Below are 17,502 nucleotides of genomic sequence, written 5' to 3'. Positions count from 1 at the left end.
GAATGCCTCAACACTCGACTATCCTTCTACACACCCACCCGCCAACTAATATCCTCCAATCAAGGGTTCGCTGCAGTCCCGCGTATCCAAAGATCCACCATGGGAGGTAGATCCTTCTCCTACTTGGCGGCCAAGACCTGGAACTCACTCCCCACTCACCTCCGCCTTACACAGAACCACATCTCCTTCAGAAAAGAACTTAAAACCTGGCTATTCGATAAATAATGAACCCCCTCCCCAAGCGCCTTGAGACCCTCTGGGTGAGTAGTGCGCTATACAAATTCTTGAACTTGAACTTGAACTCCTAATGAGACTCCACTCCACAACACTCCTCCTTACGCCACTTCACTCTGTGCCACTCCACTCTACGACACTCCAATCTATAACACTCTACTCCACTCTATGCCACTCCACTCCACACAGCTTCCTCTATGCCACTTTACTCGTTTTTGCATCATTCCACTCTACTACAGTCTGACGCACTACTATACTCTAAACCACTCCACTGTACACCACTCCTCTCCACATCCCTCTACTCCACTCTACGCCCCTTCATTTTACGTCATACTATTCCACTCCAATCTACACCACTCTATTCCACTATACTGCACTCTACTCTACTGTACTCTACTCTACACCACTTGACTCCACTCCACAACACTCCATTCCACGACATCCACTCAAATCTACGAAACTGTACCACTCTTTTCACCACTCAAGTCCATGACACATTATTCCATGTCACTCTCCTCAATGCTCTAAATTGTACCCATGCTGAACAAATAGTTCTTTGTCCCCTGACAATCTACAAGAACTTGCTACTTACTGAGTCAAGGACCAAAGAACAGGTACCTTGAAATATGAGAGCAATTAGACATGCCATTAGTATCTGCTCTTCAGACATACAGATATTGGAGAGCTTGGCTGACAAGTGTTTTGGGGGGGAAGGGGTCAAGAAGAAGTAATCTGTAGTAACTGACTTTAGAGTCATTTGAAATCTAATCTATTATTTCTTTTTTTTTAAAACAGCAACATTTCATGCAGAACTGGGTAAGTTTTATGTATGGCAAGAAATGTTTTAAAAGATGTACCATTACTATTTCTATTTCTTAAACCCTCATTGTTCTTTTTATTTTCAGAGTGGAAATTTGTCAAAGGATTTGGATGTAAGTACAACGGATTTAGCCTGATATTCTAAACCTCTGCACCCCCTCTTGAAACAGAGTTCACGACGAGGACAACCTAGAGTTATAATACACTATAGGGAAGGTCTATGACTAACTGGGGTTCATAAAGGAAGGGGCTAGAGTCATCTGGGGTCATAAAGCCACACAAAGAGGCTATGAGAATCTGGAAATAGAGGCATGAGTTAACTAGAGCCAATTTATGGGAGGTTACCTGACTCACCTGTGATCACAAGCAGCCATAGGGAAACACATAACTCATCTGGGTGTCAGATGACTTACTTGGAGTTGCACGAAGCAAAATATGGATTAAAGCAAAATATGAGGAAGTGTGAAAAGATAGAGTGAGCATTATGAATTGGGATTCATGCTTGTCGCTTGGTTATTTAAGGTATTAATGGTACTCACTTGAGAATCATTAATTCTCAGTGTGGACACAGCACTTTATTATTTTGATTATGATTAATGTGATGATTACTATTATTAATATTGTGTTTATTTGGAAATAAACATACATTAAATATACTATATAATTCACTTTATAAAAGCAGTTATACTACAATTTTGGTTAGGAATTAAAAATCACTTAAAATGCACTAGTTATGGCGAACTCCACTACCATAACTTGCAAAAGTACCACGTGAACCACAACTTACTCATGAAATGCAGTGCTCATGACCTCGCCCTTGATGTGATAGATATAAGATATAATATATATATATAAACAGAAATGGCAAAGACAATGTTATCATTATCACTCTCAAATACACGGTATCTCAAACATGCAATTCATCCCCATAAATATATGAATATGTCCCAGACCAAGCAAAGGAGGAATGTCTCCCTATCCTTCCTCACCTTGTCATTGGCATAAAGATGTCTGGGAAGATTCCCTTCTTGGCTTGCTCAGTACATAAAAAACAGCTTCCTACATCAGGGCCGGCTGTAGGCTCATGATGGCCCTTTGCAGGGAGCGTAGGTGGGGGCCCCGGAAGAGGGGGTCCGGATAGGGCGGAGCTCAGGAAGGTGTTTTAATAATAGTACGTCGGCACTGTGCATACAGAGCGATCTGCACATTGGTGGCCAGATGTTCCCAAACTTGTAAAAATGCAGGTACTTTGAGTTTCACACTGAAACTTCACATTTTGCCTTTTATTTCCAAAATAGCAGAGTGGATTATCACCAAAGTAAGACAAGATACTCAGTGACCAATAAAGAAATGGGGAAGATCAAAACCAGTAAGCATACACGGCAGATAGAACTGTTCATTGCTCTCAAACAATCTATGGCTACAAAAATTACTGTCCTCGACTTCAACTAATATTTCAAGCTGTTAATATCTAACAAAACCACACCTACTTACCCCCAACAATACTCAAAGCTACTACCACAAAGGAAATGCATATATCAGCAAAACACCATGAGATGATACCAAAGCCAACGACAACCCTGGAGTCAAGTCCTTAAAGACAGCTAAAACAGCCAGGCCAATGGCAAAAATGGGATGTCCCAACCCCTCCTTTCTTTATCTTGTGGGCAGTGTCGATAGGAGGTCTTGCAAAATAACCAACACTGGCGGTGGGAAAACCAAAGGAAGTACCCAACAGGTCACAATCAGCTCTAAGATGATGGGATTTGCAGAACACAAGTAAATAGTAACTGTTTTAAATTTCCCTTGTCCGCAAAGGCGGTTGCTCTTTCCAAGTACAGACCTCCCGACTGTGGAATTGCCTACCTCTGTCACTTAGGTGCATGGCCTACTCATTTTCAGAAAAAGACTGAACATCTGGTTATTCCAGCAACAGCTGTAAGCCTCCCTCATTATCTGCTTAGCTCAGTAGCCTGTCACGAGGCTTTGAGCGATGGGACACTCGAGTAGCTGCGCGCTTTACAAATACCAGTTTAACATAAAATAACAATTTAACATACTTTGAGCTCAGCGAGTGCCTGGTGAGGATGGAGAATCATCAATAAAATAAGCGGCATAATCAGTAAAAAAAAAAGCTGTCTTCAGACAGAGTACAAGTTAGGAAACCACTAAGGGTTATAAAGAATCTGAAGGTAAAAATATAGTCAGACAACGCAGGGATTAAGCGTAAGGCTCAGAGAAATGCGGCTGAAGATTCCATGGTCACTTCTAGAGTGAGAACTTGGTATAATACAGTACACAATGGAAATCACACTGTGTGCATAAGGTGGTGGCATTGTTTCACGAGTTGAACAGATCAGGAGACAGAAACTAATGTAACATCATATACCAATGCAATGTGTTCAGATAATGCTGCACTGTGACTGGGATCTCACATCTCACGGAACACACACACACGTTGAGGAGCACACAGGCGCATGCATTCGTGAGTCAGGTCTCGGTTATGCACAGGCACACACTCAAGTAGTGGCGAATTTCCCTTCCCGGTGGCGACGACGTTAGTTGTTCTTTATTAATGATGTGGAAGAATGGGGCTTGTTTTCTTGCTATGAAAGCAATATAACATGAAAAGAGAGTGGTGCAGTTTTTTTGTTTTTTTTAACACAGGGATGGCTAGGGCGCTTAGGTTTACCAGTTCCATAGCCAGTAGCTGACCCAGTCCATTATTTTTAAATTAGTATTGTGTCACTCATTCTGTTTCTGAGCTCATTAAGGATTATAAGTGAAACAAGCATTTACAATGCAGTAGGTCTCGCAGCATTAAAGTTTGAGTTATTGGCATTGTTTATGACAATGCCAATAGTTGTAACTTTTGCAAATGTGACACCTATAGCATTTGTAATGCAGTATGTGTTGTATTTATATGACTTAATGTACTGATATTACAAATAACAATGGCTTTTAATTTTTTTTAATAATTAAGACTTAAATAAAAGTTATTGTAATTGAGTCGGTGGAAGAGTGAAGTGGGTGGGGCAGCAAGTTGAAGTGGAGAGAAAGGAGGGTGAAGTTGGGAGAGAGGAAGGTGAGACAGAGAAAAAGGGTGAGGTTTGTAGAGTAGAAAAGATAAAGCCCATAGGAACCAGGCCTGGGTACAGGGAGGGGCATCCTACATGAGGGACTTCGAGAGAGTGACTGGCTTTTGAACAGAAACTTCTCTGCATCTCCCTGGAATTCAATGTTCATATGCGCAATATAAGTCTCTTCCACTCGAGCCAATATTTGCTCAAGTGGGCGGAAATGAGGCGCATGAAGCTTCTCACAAACGTCACACCACATTTGTCTTCTTTCATAAGAGGCACGCTGCTGGTGAAAATACATTGATTTGAGCAGGATCACACAATTTGGGCATGTACCTAATCTAGGATTTAAATAAAGGCGGTATTTGTATTGTCATACTCAGCTTAAGTACTGGACCTCACATCTCCTCCACCTTAGGCACATTTGTCCAGAGCAGCTCAGAAGCACTGTGGATATCGTGAATGGAACAGATGTTTATAGTTTTTTCATACACAACATGCTCTTTTTGTCCCCTGTCCTCGCGGCCACTATGTCAGTAGTTCCGTATATCTTAGTTACAGCTGTGTGTGCTTCCAAGGGCCACAGGGCCAATACCGCTTTTAGTGGGCTCCACTCAGTATATTTCCAAATTTTGTAACTGCCCAGTTGAGTGATAATAACCAGCATGACTCTTCATGACACAGATTATAAATAAGACAACGCAACTAAAAGTTTTAAAAGGTAACGAGGCACAAGACGCCAGTGGTCCTTTAACAAATTAATCAAAGTAAATAGCGTGGGCCATGGTAAGCGAACCTTTGTAGGAGCAGACAGTCCACTTTTCACAAGGAGCAGTTGTGAGTGCTGAGAAGATGACCCATACTCACACTTCAAGCACATGTAGGCACACAGTGCCATGGAAATGTACATATAGACAAATCGCACGTATCACCAATAGGACACACCGAGGCACACTTCTTCGCACTATGTCTCTCAGTTTTGCAGTCACTGAGACAGGCTCACTCATCTCACATAGAGGAGCATGCAAAAACAACGGAAAGCAGGCATGTACGCACAGAGAAACGAACACAAACAGACTAACAAAAAATGTGTTGTCTAAACAGCCACGTATAGAGACATAAAACTAAAGTACACATACATATAGGGTCACGAACACAAGGACGTGTACCCATGTTCAGAAGCAGAGATACAAAAGTGCACTCACAAATACAAGCACATGGAAAGATGTAGTTATATGTATGCTTATATGTTAGTACATATAACAGAAGCACCAATATCGCAATCACAGACATAGACACCTGTTAACATGCATTCACATATATCCACACAGGTAAACGTTCACGCTATCGCATGTGCTTGCACACGCACACACGAACTCCTGTAGGCACATGTAATCAAGACAGATACCTGCACGCACACCTTTATAATAATATATACGACACACACAGGCTCCTGGTAAGCACCGATCTCTCTCTGTGCCTGCAGTCCGTCTTGGCACCGGGAGAGGGGGAGGGACGGCCCCTCCCAGCCCGGCTCTGCCTGCTGCACGGACTGCCATGGAGCGGGGCTGCCTGTTGCTGCTCCGGCAGCCTCACTCTGGGGTCTCCCCACTCTGACCTTAGACTCCACACACCTCCACCAGAGGCCCCAGCACTGCCGCAGTCTCCCGGGTCCGAGAGAGGGGACGCAGCGCTCACCGGCTGCGGGGAGTAGTGTAGCACCAGCGGGCTGCGAGCCATGTCCGCCAGAGGTGAGTGCTGCCAGCGCCTGGCACCAGCCGGAGCCAGCCTGTGTCGCCCGTGTGCCTGTGGTCTGAAAGAGCCAGCGGCTTCTCTCTCTGCTCAAATGGAGAAGAGGTGTGTGTGCCCTGTATACCTGATAGATATCCCCCCCCCCAACTAGGTATGTGTGGCTCGGTGAGCCCTACCAGGGTCAGTAACAGATCGGCACCCTCTCTCCAAACCCAGAGTACGATAAAGTAACGCACTTAAAGCGTGCCTAAAAATGTTGTGTGTGACCGGAGACACGAACTAACCCTTACCCCAAAGCCGTCTCTGCAAGAGATTACTTCTGCACACATGTGATACAGGCAAGCGCCGAGCACCCGCGCACAAATATGAGTTCAAAGGGGTGAGCGCGTGCACAGGAAAAACAAGCCTGGGGGAGAGAAGAAGGGCAGAAACGAACGGCGCATTAGGGATCAGCTCGAAACACAGGCCGTCAATGGAAGGCAATGCTTTCGATTTTCTGCGCTGCAGAGAATAGAACATGTTCTTATTAGAATGACTCTCACAACGGAGGGATTAAAAAGACATTAAACACAAGTGTCCTACTTCAGCCGATGCCAGCAGCAGAAAAAAACTAGTCGTTGTCTGATTTCTTCCTGCGTACTCCAGCGTTAACACTTCATGGGAGATCTACATCATAGACACAGAAGAAGGACCAGTGGTGCGCGCACACCAGAGGAGCGGGGGTAAGGGAGCACAAAGACGCCGAGACGAGGTAGGGGATGTGTGTGTAAGCGCCAGGGGGGGGGGGTTCTCTGTGTATGTGTGTGCGTGCGTGGGGGTCTGTATGGGTGTTGTGCATGTGTTGTGAAAAGCCTGCCGGAATCGGAGCGCGTGTTGACGCGCGCGACCTGATCCCGGCAGGCTGCTGCTGCGTGCGCGTGACAGTCTGTTGTCCTCTCCCTTTCAGTCCTTGAAAGCCGGAATGATAACAATAGTCTCGCTCTGCGACAGCAGGCCTTTGGCCTGCAATCGAAGGGCGAGACCTAAAAAACGAGATTAATGAATTCAGGACTTCGCCTACTAGAATCCAAAGAAAATAAACATTGATGAGGCCAAAAGGTCTGTACCTGGCACACTGGTGATGTCTAAATTCCTTTAAACGTGTTATTACAAGCATATGCCACCTAACTAAAGAACGACAAAAGCTGCAGGCCACACAGACGTCTCAAGATTGCGAAGTCCATGCTTGAATAGCTCACTCTGCCAAGTATTTTTCTTTGCATTCTGGGACTTGTAGTGCCAATTTTACAAACAGCTATCTTGACTGTGGTTCCCGAAGGCAAATAGAAACCCTAAACTGAATGATCTACTTATGCATGGGCCTGGGAAACTTGAAATCTCTGAGCCCGGAAGCCTGAATTTCAACCCTATTGGTTAAAACTTGAACATTTATGAGGCAGAATGTATTGTAGGGGGCTAGCGAAGTCGAGTTGATAAATGTGTTGCACATCTGTTCTGAGGGGCCGAATGTAAGTTTCTTAATTCTATGCATGAGTAGTTCATCCAGCCCAGTTCTTTTAATTGCATCCTGGGACTTGTGATCCTGTTGATCCTGTTATAAAAGTAACATCATAAGTCCAAAGATGCAAGAGAACATTTGATTTGAAGTGCTGCGCATGCATTGACCTGGAACAGTGGTGTAAGGGTAAAAAGATGGGGCCTCTCCTGCAAAATGTGATGGGAGGCCCTGCATCTCCCATGCCTCACATATATTCATTTTCTTTGGGCTGAATGGTGACCCTCTGAAGGATTCGGGCCCCCATCAACGGTTGAAGGCCTCTATGCACTACAGGGGGCCTGCATTACGCCAATGACCTGGAAATCCACCTGTGTGGGAGGTGGTAAGTGGGGCGCCACTCCGTGATGTTCTGCATGGGGTGGAAAACAGTTTAGGTGGGACATCGGCTACAGGGAAGGCACACCCGAGAGAGAATATTGCACGGGTCGATAATCCCTATATATGTGCAGCAATAGGCAAGGGGAGGGATCCTTGTTTTGTTTTCATGGCAGCTTGTTATGCAGATGCAAGGTTCACACACATGTGACGGAGGGCGGGGGTGCACGCCCAGGGAAAGCTGTGTCCATTTGAGCCACTTCCAGGCTGTTCCCGCCCATGCTGCCAGTGGAATGTAGAGCAGACCAGCTGTCGGGGTTATGTGGGAATGTATACAAGTTAAAGAGCCCTCCTTTCAAAGTATTCGCAGGCTGCAGGATTCTCACAAGGGTTTAAAGGGTACCTGGAGACATGCAGTTAAAGCGGCGCCTCTTGAAAAGGCTGACTCACCGCTTGTCCTCTTGTCCCTCCCGTCTCTGGTAGCAGCGGAAGTTGGCATTTCAACGTGCAGTGGAAGTCCTTCGCGCTCTCTCGCTCGATTGCTGCTGTTCGAGTTTCGGTTTATTTACACAGTAGCACTTCCTGCTCTTTTTTTGGGGGGGGGGGGCTGAGTTATGTTTTAATGATTGGAATGGGTTTACTCACTACCGGCTTTAAAAGCCCGACCATTTTTTCTTTAAATATAGCGCCTAATATCAGGCTTGCTCATTTTTGCATGAGCGCTAGGTTTTGTCATTCCAGTGGGTTGAAGGCAGCAAATGGAGCTGTCCTGTTATGCTACCGATAATTGACGCGTCACTGAGCTGCGCACTGCGCACAGCGCGCGGGGGCTGTCCCAGGGCCGTCATGTCGTAGGGCTAGGATTGACACCCCTGGGACCCAAACTGCTGGCTGGCTGCCTGGGCAAGTGAAACCAAAACTAAACTAAACCAACAACGCTCACGCGTCGCTGCCATTGCCCGAAGGCCGCCAAATCCTGCCAGGGGGCCGCCAGTGATCCTTCCGATCCTCGTCCGTCGTCGTGGCGGCCCCTGGGGTTTGGCGGCCCTGTGAAGGTGCACACTTTGCACATGCCTAGGGCCGGCCCTGCCTACATAAAGGTATTTTATTTGTTACACAGGTTTATATATAAAATATCAAAGAGCAATTTCCAGGATATACCAATGGGTTATGACGTAGTTGAGGGGAATTAGATCTCTACTCTAATCCAAAATGAACCTAGCCTAGCTCTCCTGTGCTGCAGCACTGCCATGCTTCCATTTTTATGAGAGCTTTCTCCTGCTTTTACCTCATTTTCTTTACTTCTTTCTCCAATTTTTCCTGCTTTTGCCTCGAATTCTACTGCTTTCTCTGTTCTCCCCCCATTTTAGTGAGTGCTTTTCCTGCTTTTGCCTCGTTTTCTACTGCTTTCTCCTTCCTCACCCTCTTTTTTGAGTGCTTATTCCTGCTTTTGCCTTGTTTTTGTACTGCTTACTCCTTCTTCTCCCCCTTTTTTCTGAGTGCTTTCTCCTGCTTTTTCCTCATATTTATCTGCCTTCTCCTTCCTTTCCCCATTTATCGGTGTGCTTTCTGCTTCTTGTGCCTCATTTTTGACTGCTTTCTCCTTAAAGCAGCTAGTAACTCTGCACCTCAAGCCCCTCACAAGTGATTTGCTGTGCTTTATAAATCCTGATTGATTGATTAAACCTTTGGCCCACACCAGTGAATCTCTGGAGAACCATCTGTTCTGCCACCTTCTCTTGTGATCTGATTGGCACCTGCCCTGTAGTCAGGGGCTCACTTTAATGGGTTTCAGCCTCCTTTTCCTTCCGAAAAGCTCAGACCCATCACTCATGAAGGGGGTTAGTCATAAACGGTAGTAAAATGCCACTCTGAGTAGTATTCTGCCTGGCAGACTCTTCCCCATGCACGTGCACCACCAGAGTCTCAGCAGAGTAGTCTCTCAGTTCCTTTCTTCAAGGCAAACACAAAGCATCTCCTGGCAGGCTCTCAAATGTTCCCAGCGTCTGGTCCGAACCCCCACTGTCACATTCATGCCTAGAACAAAGATCTGGGCTTACCCAAGTCCAGTCAGTTTTCAGAAAACTAAAGTTACCAGTGTGCTACTGGGCAGTGTACTGCTGCTTGCCGTACCATGTTAGAGGCCAGCCCTTTTGATCGACATAGTCACTGAAGCATATCTACATCTGTGGAGACCCAGAGGGGCCTTAGGCAGGCAGCATATGATGGTGACAGGCCTCTGGAATATTGCATGGAATTTGGAAGCTCAAACTTGACTTCTTCTTCATGTAATCATGGATGCCAAGAGTTCTCATCCGTTTGCTTTATAAAGTGTCTGATTCAGGATGACGGTCACACCTTTGGAAGCTTTGGAAACTTCCCAATCCTAGATGCATGAGAGACACTACCTAGGATCCTGTAAGATCAGATCCTGTCAGACACATAAAAGAAAATGCTAGGAAGGACAAGATAAACTGTAGTGCATTTCTTCCCAGATTTTTTGTTGCACTTTTAACCCATTTTTGTCCCTCCTTTTCTTTTCATCTGTTGCTTACTTTCCTTTAATTGCTATTTTTCTATCAAGTAGGTTTGGATCAACTTGTCTGTAGATTATCAGCGCATGTATCTGTATCTTTCTTGGCTCTTTCTCCTTTCTGATGACACATAGTTTGGTGCTTGATGATTTTCAACAATGCATTATACATCCTCAATCCAGATCAACACAGATTGCCAGGTGAGGATTTTCAACCTGTGTGTGCTTCTTCCTCCATGTTGTCCCTTAATGGAGACAGCTGTCACCTTTTACATACAATAGCCTTTGCAGAGTGGCTCCATGCCTGCTGGTAGAAGTCACTCTTTCCTTGGGCAGTCTCAAAAAGCAATCAACAGACCGACAAAGTTTACGGTCCTTGACACTGTCAACAAGAGGTGATGATGGTTACCACAACTCTGGAACAAAAAAAGTTTCTCAGTTGCTGCTGCTCCAACGACCACTCACCTGATATTGGAACACCTCTACTAATAGATCCAGACCAACCCGAACACCACCCTCCACGGTACTCATTTACAGACCTCCCGGACCCTGACCCCACTTCAGCGAAGCCATTGCTGACTTCATCTCTCACCAGATTTCTCCTCAATGGACTACATCCTCCTTGGCAACCTCAATTTCCACCTTGACAACCTCGTCGACCACAACACCTCATCCCTACTGGAGAACCTCGCCACAATTGGACTCAAGCAACTGGTCACCTCACCAACGCACTCAGCAGGACACACCCACGACCCCATCTTCTCGGCAAGCAACAATATCTCCGTCAGCCACATCTCTGAGCTACACTGGACCGACCATCACTCCGTCTGCTTCTCCTTCACCAAACCCACCGTACACCACCATGCCCACCAACATCTTCGCAGAAGCTAGAACAAAGTCACCAAAGAACTGTTTACCACGTCCCTCAGCAAAAGCCCACCACTGACATTCACAGACGCTAATGCCTCAGCATGCAACCTCCACCGTTGGATCTCCAACTGCGCCGACACATTGGCCCCCTCAGGCAAGCAGTCCTCTAAGAAAGCCAGCTGGTTCTCTCCCACCCTTCAAGAGTCCAGGCTCACCTGCTGACTGCTCTAGAAAAAATGGAGAAGCAGCAAGATCTTGTTAGACCACGCAGCCTTCAAAACCCACCATCACCACACACTACCTCCTCATCAGAACAACAAAGAAAACAGCCATACAGGAGCGCATAAACACAAACGTACACAACAGCAAAGAAGTCTTCACAGTGGTCAAAGAATTCACCAAACCCAGCACGGAGACAGCAGAAATTCGCCCCTCTCAAGACCTCTGCGTCAACCTCACCACCTTCTTCCACCGCAAGATCAAGGAGATCTATAACAACTTTGCAACCTAAGACCCACCCATCCCACCCGCATCGACTGCACCCAGTGGCTCCAGACCCCAGCAGACCCTTCCCAACTGGACCACCCTCACCTCTGACGACACCCTCAGGATCATGAAGAGCATCCACTCCGGAACCCCCTTAGATCCCTGCTCTCTCCACATCTTCAATAGAGCTGGCACCTCCCTCGCCTTCCAAACTCTGCCGCACCATCAACTGCCCCATTGTGTCTGCCTCCTTCCCTGAAGACTGGAAACATGCAGAGATCAAATCCCTGATAATGAAACCTTCTGCTGACCCGATGGACCTCAAGAACTATAGACCCATCTCTCTGCTCCATTTTCCAGCCAAAGTCTTTGAGTAGGCCATCAACGAGTTCATCTAAACTAATCACATCCTGGACCTCTCCCACTCGGGCTTCAGAAGCAACCACAGCACCAGGTCCATAATCCTCACCTCTACAGGCGACATCTGCACCCTCCTCAACCGAGGTGAAACTGAAGCCCTCATCCTCCTGGAGCTCTCAGCCGCCTTCGACACTCTCTCCCCTCACACCTTCTGCACAAGACTCCATAATGCTGGCATCTGCAACAAAGCCCTCAAATTGGTCCTTTCTTTCCTCACCTGGCGAACGCATAGAGTCAGACTTCCACCATTCTACTCAGAATCCACAGAGATCAGCTGCGGAGTGCCTCAGGGATCCTCCCTGAACTCCACACTCTTCAAAATCTACATGGCCCCGCTTGCAGCCATCTTCAGAAGCCACTGACTCAACATTGTCTCCTACGCCCATGACACCCAGCTGATTCTCTCTCTCAGACAAACTCACAGCCGCCAAGAACAACGTCCACAATGAGATGAAGGCAGCTGCCACCTGGATGAAGGACAGCTTCCTCAAGCTCAACTAAGACAAGACCAAAGTCTTCATCCAGGGCTCCACCCCACCGCATTGGACAACTCCTGGTGGCCCGGCTATGGTCGAAATCCCACCCACGGACCACGCACAAAACCTCTGCATCATCCTGGACTCCTCACTCTCTACGTCCTCCTGCTTCCATACTCTCTGCTTACTTTGGAGGATTTTCAAGTGGATTCCCACCGAGTCCAGGAAGACAGTCACCCTTGTGATCGTAAGCAGCAGACTGGATTACGCCAAAAACGATTCAGAAAAGGGGGTGGTGATGAACAGAGTGTCTGAATTAAGCAGACCACTCTTACCCAGTCCAAAGATCAGGGCTTGATCAATCACCGTTATTTATCTCACTGCACCATCCCAGCTCAGAACCTGGCTATATGCAAATCAGTCTGTCCCTGGCCCAGTGCATCATGGGAACAGGGCAGACTAAACTACCAAGCCAATTCTTCACCAGAAAGGAGACAAGCTACCGGGGACCGGTTTCTGGCATTTCAGCCGTCTTCGGCCCGGCTTGCTTGAATCCTGATGGTGCAGTGAGAAAGGGACTCATGTCTGAGTATACCCTGCCACACCTATAGTGGCCAAAAACGATTCAGAAAAGGGGGTGGTGATGAACAGAGTGTCTGAATTAAGCAGACCACTCTTACCCAGTCCAAAGATCAGTGGCTTCTGGTAGAGACATCTTGGCAACCAGGCTATGAGTTTCTGCTTCATCAATTATAACATATTTGCATACAGCACTAAGAATGTTCCTGCCTTTTACTTAATCCACTCAGACATATCCAGCCATGTTTTTTTTTCTAGTTAGGTGCTAGCAAGATGGTGGGGTGGAACATGTAGTCTTCCATCAGTGGAGACCAACAACAAGGGTACAAAAGAAAATGAGTCTGTGCCACTTAGCTACCTGTTAACTTGAAAATTCTCTAAGCTGCAGAGAAGTTCTCTGTCTCATTTCCTCCATATCTAAAAGCCTGAGCCGTTATGAAAGATCTCTGGGATCTGTTGGCGAAGAGAGACATTACAGCTCATTGGAAATCGAGAGGAGGGCCCAGCTTGGTGAAGCGGAAAGCAGACCTAGTTAAGTGAGTGGCGAGCGAAAGTACGGTTCATCTCCAGCAGGCTAAGCGCACTAATAACAAGAAGTCATTAGAGGCTGCGAGGGCCTGGGTCACCTTGGTTCAGGCTTTGCGAGACCAGAAGATGGAGACAGAAGCTACACAGACCTGAATGCACGAATGGAACCACCTTGAGGAGTGCGAATAATGTAAACCCGCAGCGCAGACATGTTTGTTGACCACTGTGGCAAAGAGTTTACAGGTTAAGGCACACAGTATTAGTGTTAGTGTGGATAGAATTGAGGAGAAGGAATTGCTCCAGAAGAGACGCACCGGTGGCAGGAGGTGGGACAGGAGGGGGGAGGATTGTTCATTATTTGTTATGTTAGGTAGATTTGAAGACAATTGTGTTCAGATAATTAAGAGTAAACAATACCTTGTCGATGCATTGTATGGTACAAAAGAATAGAAATATTGGAAGTTAACCTGGAGGATATATACAAGACATTTATAGAATTGGACTGATAAGAACGCTCTGAAGGTCAACCTAAAGGATGTACGGCACCGCAAGCCAATGAGTAAATATAATATTGTAATTGTCGATTGTAGATGGATGTATGTTGAAAAATGCAATATATTTTTTTTTTTTAAATGAAAGATCTCAGGGATGTCCTGAATGCAATTCAGAATTCTCTCCACCCTCCATCTTTGGTAGAGCTTAGATGTGGGAAAACAGCACGGAATTCTGTGTATTTGCAGCCACCTGTAAAATACAAACTGCACACACCTCATACACACACAAGAACTACATACACACATTATCTATGTCTCACCCGAGAGGAGTAAAGTACCTGGCGCATCAGAGTGGCAGACCAGGAGAGGCCAGTAAGTGATTTTCCCTGACAGAGACGGGTACAAAGGCCTTTTCTGCTGTCAGTCTTCTACATCCCAGTGGGCTGAGGATAACCATGCTCATTAAGGAGGTTGCATATGTTGTGCCTCCCTCCCAGGTTACGGAGCCCTGTTCTGGGTTGTATTATGTGAAGAGCACACACATGATAGTCATGTATGGTAAGGTAGGGAACAAAACAATATGCTGCCTGTATGAGGACGAACTTGAGGCAGAGGACCTTTACCATTCCAACACTGACCATTAGTACCCCTTAGCTAGTCAAAATAGCATATATTTTCCATTCTGAGAAAGTAGATAGAATGGCTATAAATTTTACCTCCTCAGGTAATATATTCATTAGAGAGAGACATGTAGCAGAAGTATATGTCCAACAGACTCATCAGGACCAGTAGACAAGGTTATCTGAATTTCTATGCTGCTTTTACAGCCATATTACAGATAATAGATTAACCTAGTACAAAGACTCATGCCCATCAGCAGTGGTCGCTCTTCAACAAGGGCATTCAGACTCTACCCCTTCACCTATGATCTTCCACGACTGTAGAATAAAGGTATTGCTTTTATCATTACTTCAGGATAGATGGAGCCTCACTTTAATTCCATTCAGTTGCTATGCGCTGAGCTGCAGGATTTTTTGTGTGTGTATATTTTCATTGAGAAGTACATGTCAATTTGTTTTATATTACGCTTTGTTAGCATCACTGGGTATAACACAGTGAATCATCCTCGAAGGAATATATGACTAGCACAAACTAAATAAGACAACCATGTTTTAGGAGTTTTTTTAAACTTTCACAGCTCTATACACAAACAAGTTGGTAAGGGAAGTTTATTCCAGTAGAATGGGGCCACGTAGGAAAAATACCCCCTCCAAATATGGAGGTATGAATCAGTGGAATTTGAATTAGGGCATTATCTGTAGACCTGTATGTGGATCTGTATGAGAGATTAACTTCTCAGTTTTCTAAATACCAAAAAACATAATGCATAACTCAATAGATACAGTATCGGAGATGGTATTCATAACGCATCCGGCTGTGAAGTAGATCTTAGAAAGAAGACCTATAAAAGAAAACCTGGACAGAAAGAAGTGGGGATCTGGACAAAGGGGGGATGATGTAGATATTATGCAATATGTATTAAACCATATATTATATGTAGTTAGAAGATAATATAGATAATATCATCTACATTGTTAGGTTTGGGGGTCTCTAGTTGGCACAGGTAGGTAATTGTGACAAATAGGGACCCTTGCCTCTAGTAAGGGTAAGGGGGTACACTCCTAAAATAACCCCTGCTCACCCCCTTGGTAGCTTGGCACGAGCAGACAGGCTTATCTCAGAGGCAGTGTGTAAAGCATTTGTGACCACATGCAGTAACCCAGTGACAACACTACAGATGGACACCACACAGTTGTATATTAAAAATAAGTATTCTTTATATAGATTTAACACAAGACCATAAACGACAAAAATCCACAATATTGTACTTAGATGGCAGCGCGCTTCTCCGGGGATGCGAGGCGCTTTTCCTCGATGTAGTGCAGTACAACAGCTACAGCGGCAACACCCTTGTTCAGAGATGCGACGGCAGCAGCGACACGCTTCTTCCTCGTTGCAAGACACTTCTCTCGATGCGGTGCAATACGACAGCTCCAGCGGTGACACCCTTGTTCAGAGATGCGACGGCGACACGCTTCATCTTCGTTGCGAGACGCTTCTCTCAATGCGGTGCAAAACAACAGCTACAGCGGCGACACCCTTGTTCAGAGATGCGACGGCAGCAGCAGCGACGGCGACACACTTCTTCCCCGTTGAGTCGCGCTTCCAGCTTCTTGCGACACGCAGTCCCTCAGAAGGCCCAAAACAGCAGCAGGCACTTCCAAAGAACTCTGGAGAGCTGGGGGTTGAAGTATGTTGTCCGTGAGACTTCAGCAGGAGGCTCAAGTCTTTTCCAAGCCCTTGGAGATCCTTCACAAGTTGAAAGTAAATCACACAAAGTTCTTTCTCCTTTCTTTGGCAGTCAGGCAACCACTGCAGGCCAATCCCTCAAGCAGCACTTCAGCGTAGGAATAGTCTCTCCTCGGTTTCTTCAGGTTCCTCTCCTCAGTAAAGGTTTCTTCTTGTAGTCCAAAAGTGATCTAATTTCGTGGGATCAGGGTCCCAATATTTATACCCCAAAATCATTTGTCCTCTGAGGGCAGAGGGGCCTTTGCCCAGTCCAAACCAGTTCTGGAGTACTCTGTTTACAGGACTCCTTCTTTCCTTTCACAGTGCAGGGCAAAAACATCAGACGCCCCACAGGAGGTGGAGCCAGCATTGTGGAGGGAAAGCGCAGCCTTGGAGCACTTTCTTGACAAGATTCGTTCTCTTCATTCACTGTGCAGAGCAGAGACATCAGCCGCACCCCAGGAGGCGGAGGCGGCATTGCGGAAGGCAGGCACAGCCCTATTCATGTCCCAGGTGCAACTCCTCCCACCCATCTAGATGCAGATCTCTCTATTCACCACTGGGCTGACTCATTCTGCCTCTTGGAATCCACCAGCCCTGTCACTCAAAAACACCAGACAAGGAATACACAACCTAGCAGAGGCAGGCTTGGATAATTAGACAAGAAAATACCTACTTTCTAAAAGTGGTATTTTCAAACACAGAATGTTAAAACCAACTTCACTAAAAGATACATTTTATCATTCTGAGTCCAGGCATACTAAACTCGAATTTCTTCCATGCTCTCTGAGTCAATTCAATTCAATTCGTCTTTATTCGGTTAAAATCAAATAACCATAAAACTACACATAAAAAAAATCATCAGGCAAATACATGAAAAGTACATTAAAAATAAGGGTAACATTAATTTATGTGCAGTGTAGTCAAATGCGAATTGATTTGCGTATTTTAAAAGCAATTTTAAAAAATTCGGAAATAGCAGCCACAGTTAACATTACATCTAATTTCT

General features: G+C 45.8%; 1 protein-coding gene across 1 annotated transcript in view; it reads left to right on the top strand.

The window, feature by feature from the left end:
- The window catches only part of LOC147717712 (E3 ubiquitin-protein ligase TRIM39-like), a 723,224-nt gene that overhangs the window by 517,215 nt on the left and 188,507 nt on the right, over positions 1-17,502 (top strand). Inside the window, exons 8-9 of the mRNA XM_086920555.1 lie at positions 1,030-1,050; positions 1,140-1,166. Coding sequence (XP_086776681.1) covers positions 1,030-1,050; positions 1,140-1,166 — 48 coding nt within the window. The remainder of the gene's footprint in view (positions 1-1,029; positions 1,051-1,139; positions 1,167-17,502) is intronic.

The sequence above is a fragment of the Lissotriton vulgaris genome, chromosome 5, assembly GCF_964263255.1.
Source record: "Lissotriton vulgaris chromosome 5, aLisVul1.2, whole genome shotgun sequence".
In the NCBI taxonomy this organism is placed as follows: domain Eukaryota; kingdom Metazoa; phylum Chordata; class Amphibia; order Caudata; family Salamandridae; genus Lissotriton; species Lissotriton vulgaris.
The sequence above is the reverse complement of the archived record's forward strand: the minus strand, read 5'-3'. Positions and strand labels throughout refer to the sequence as shown.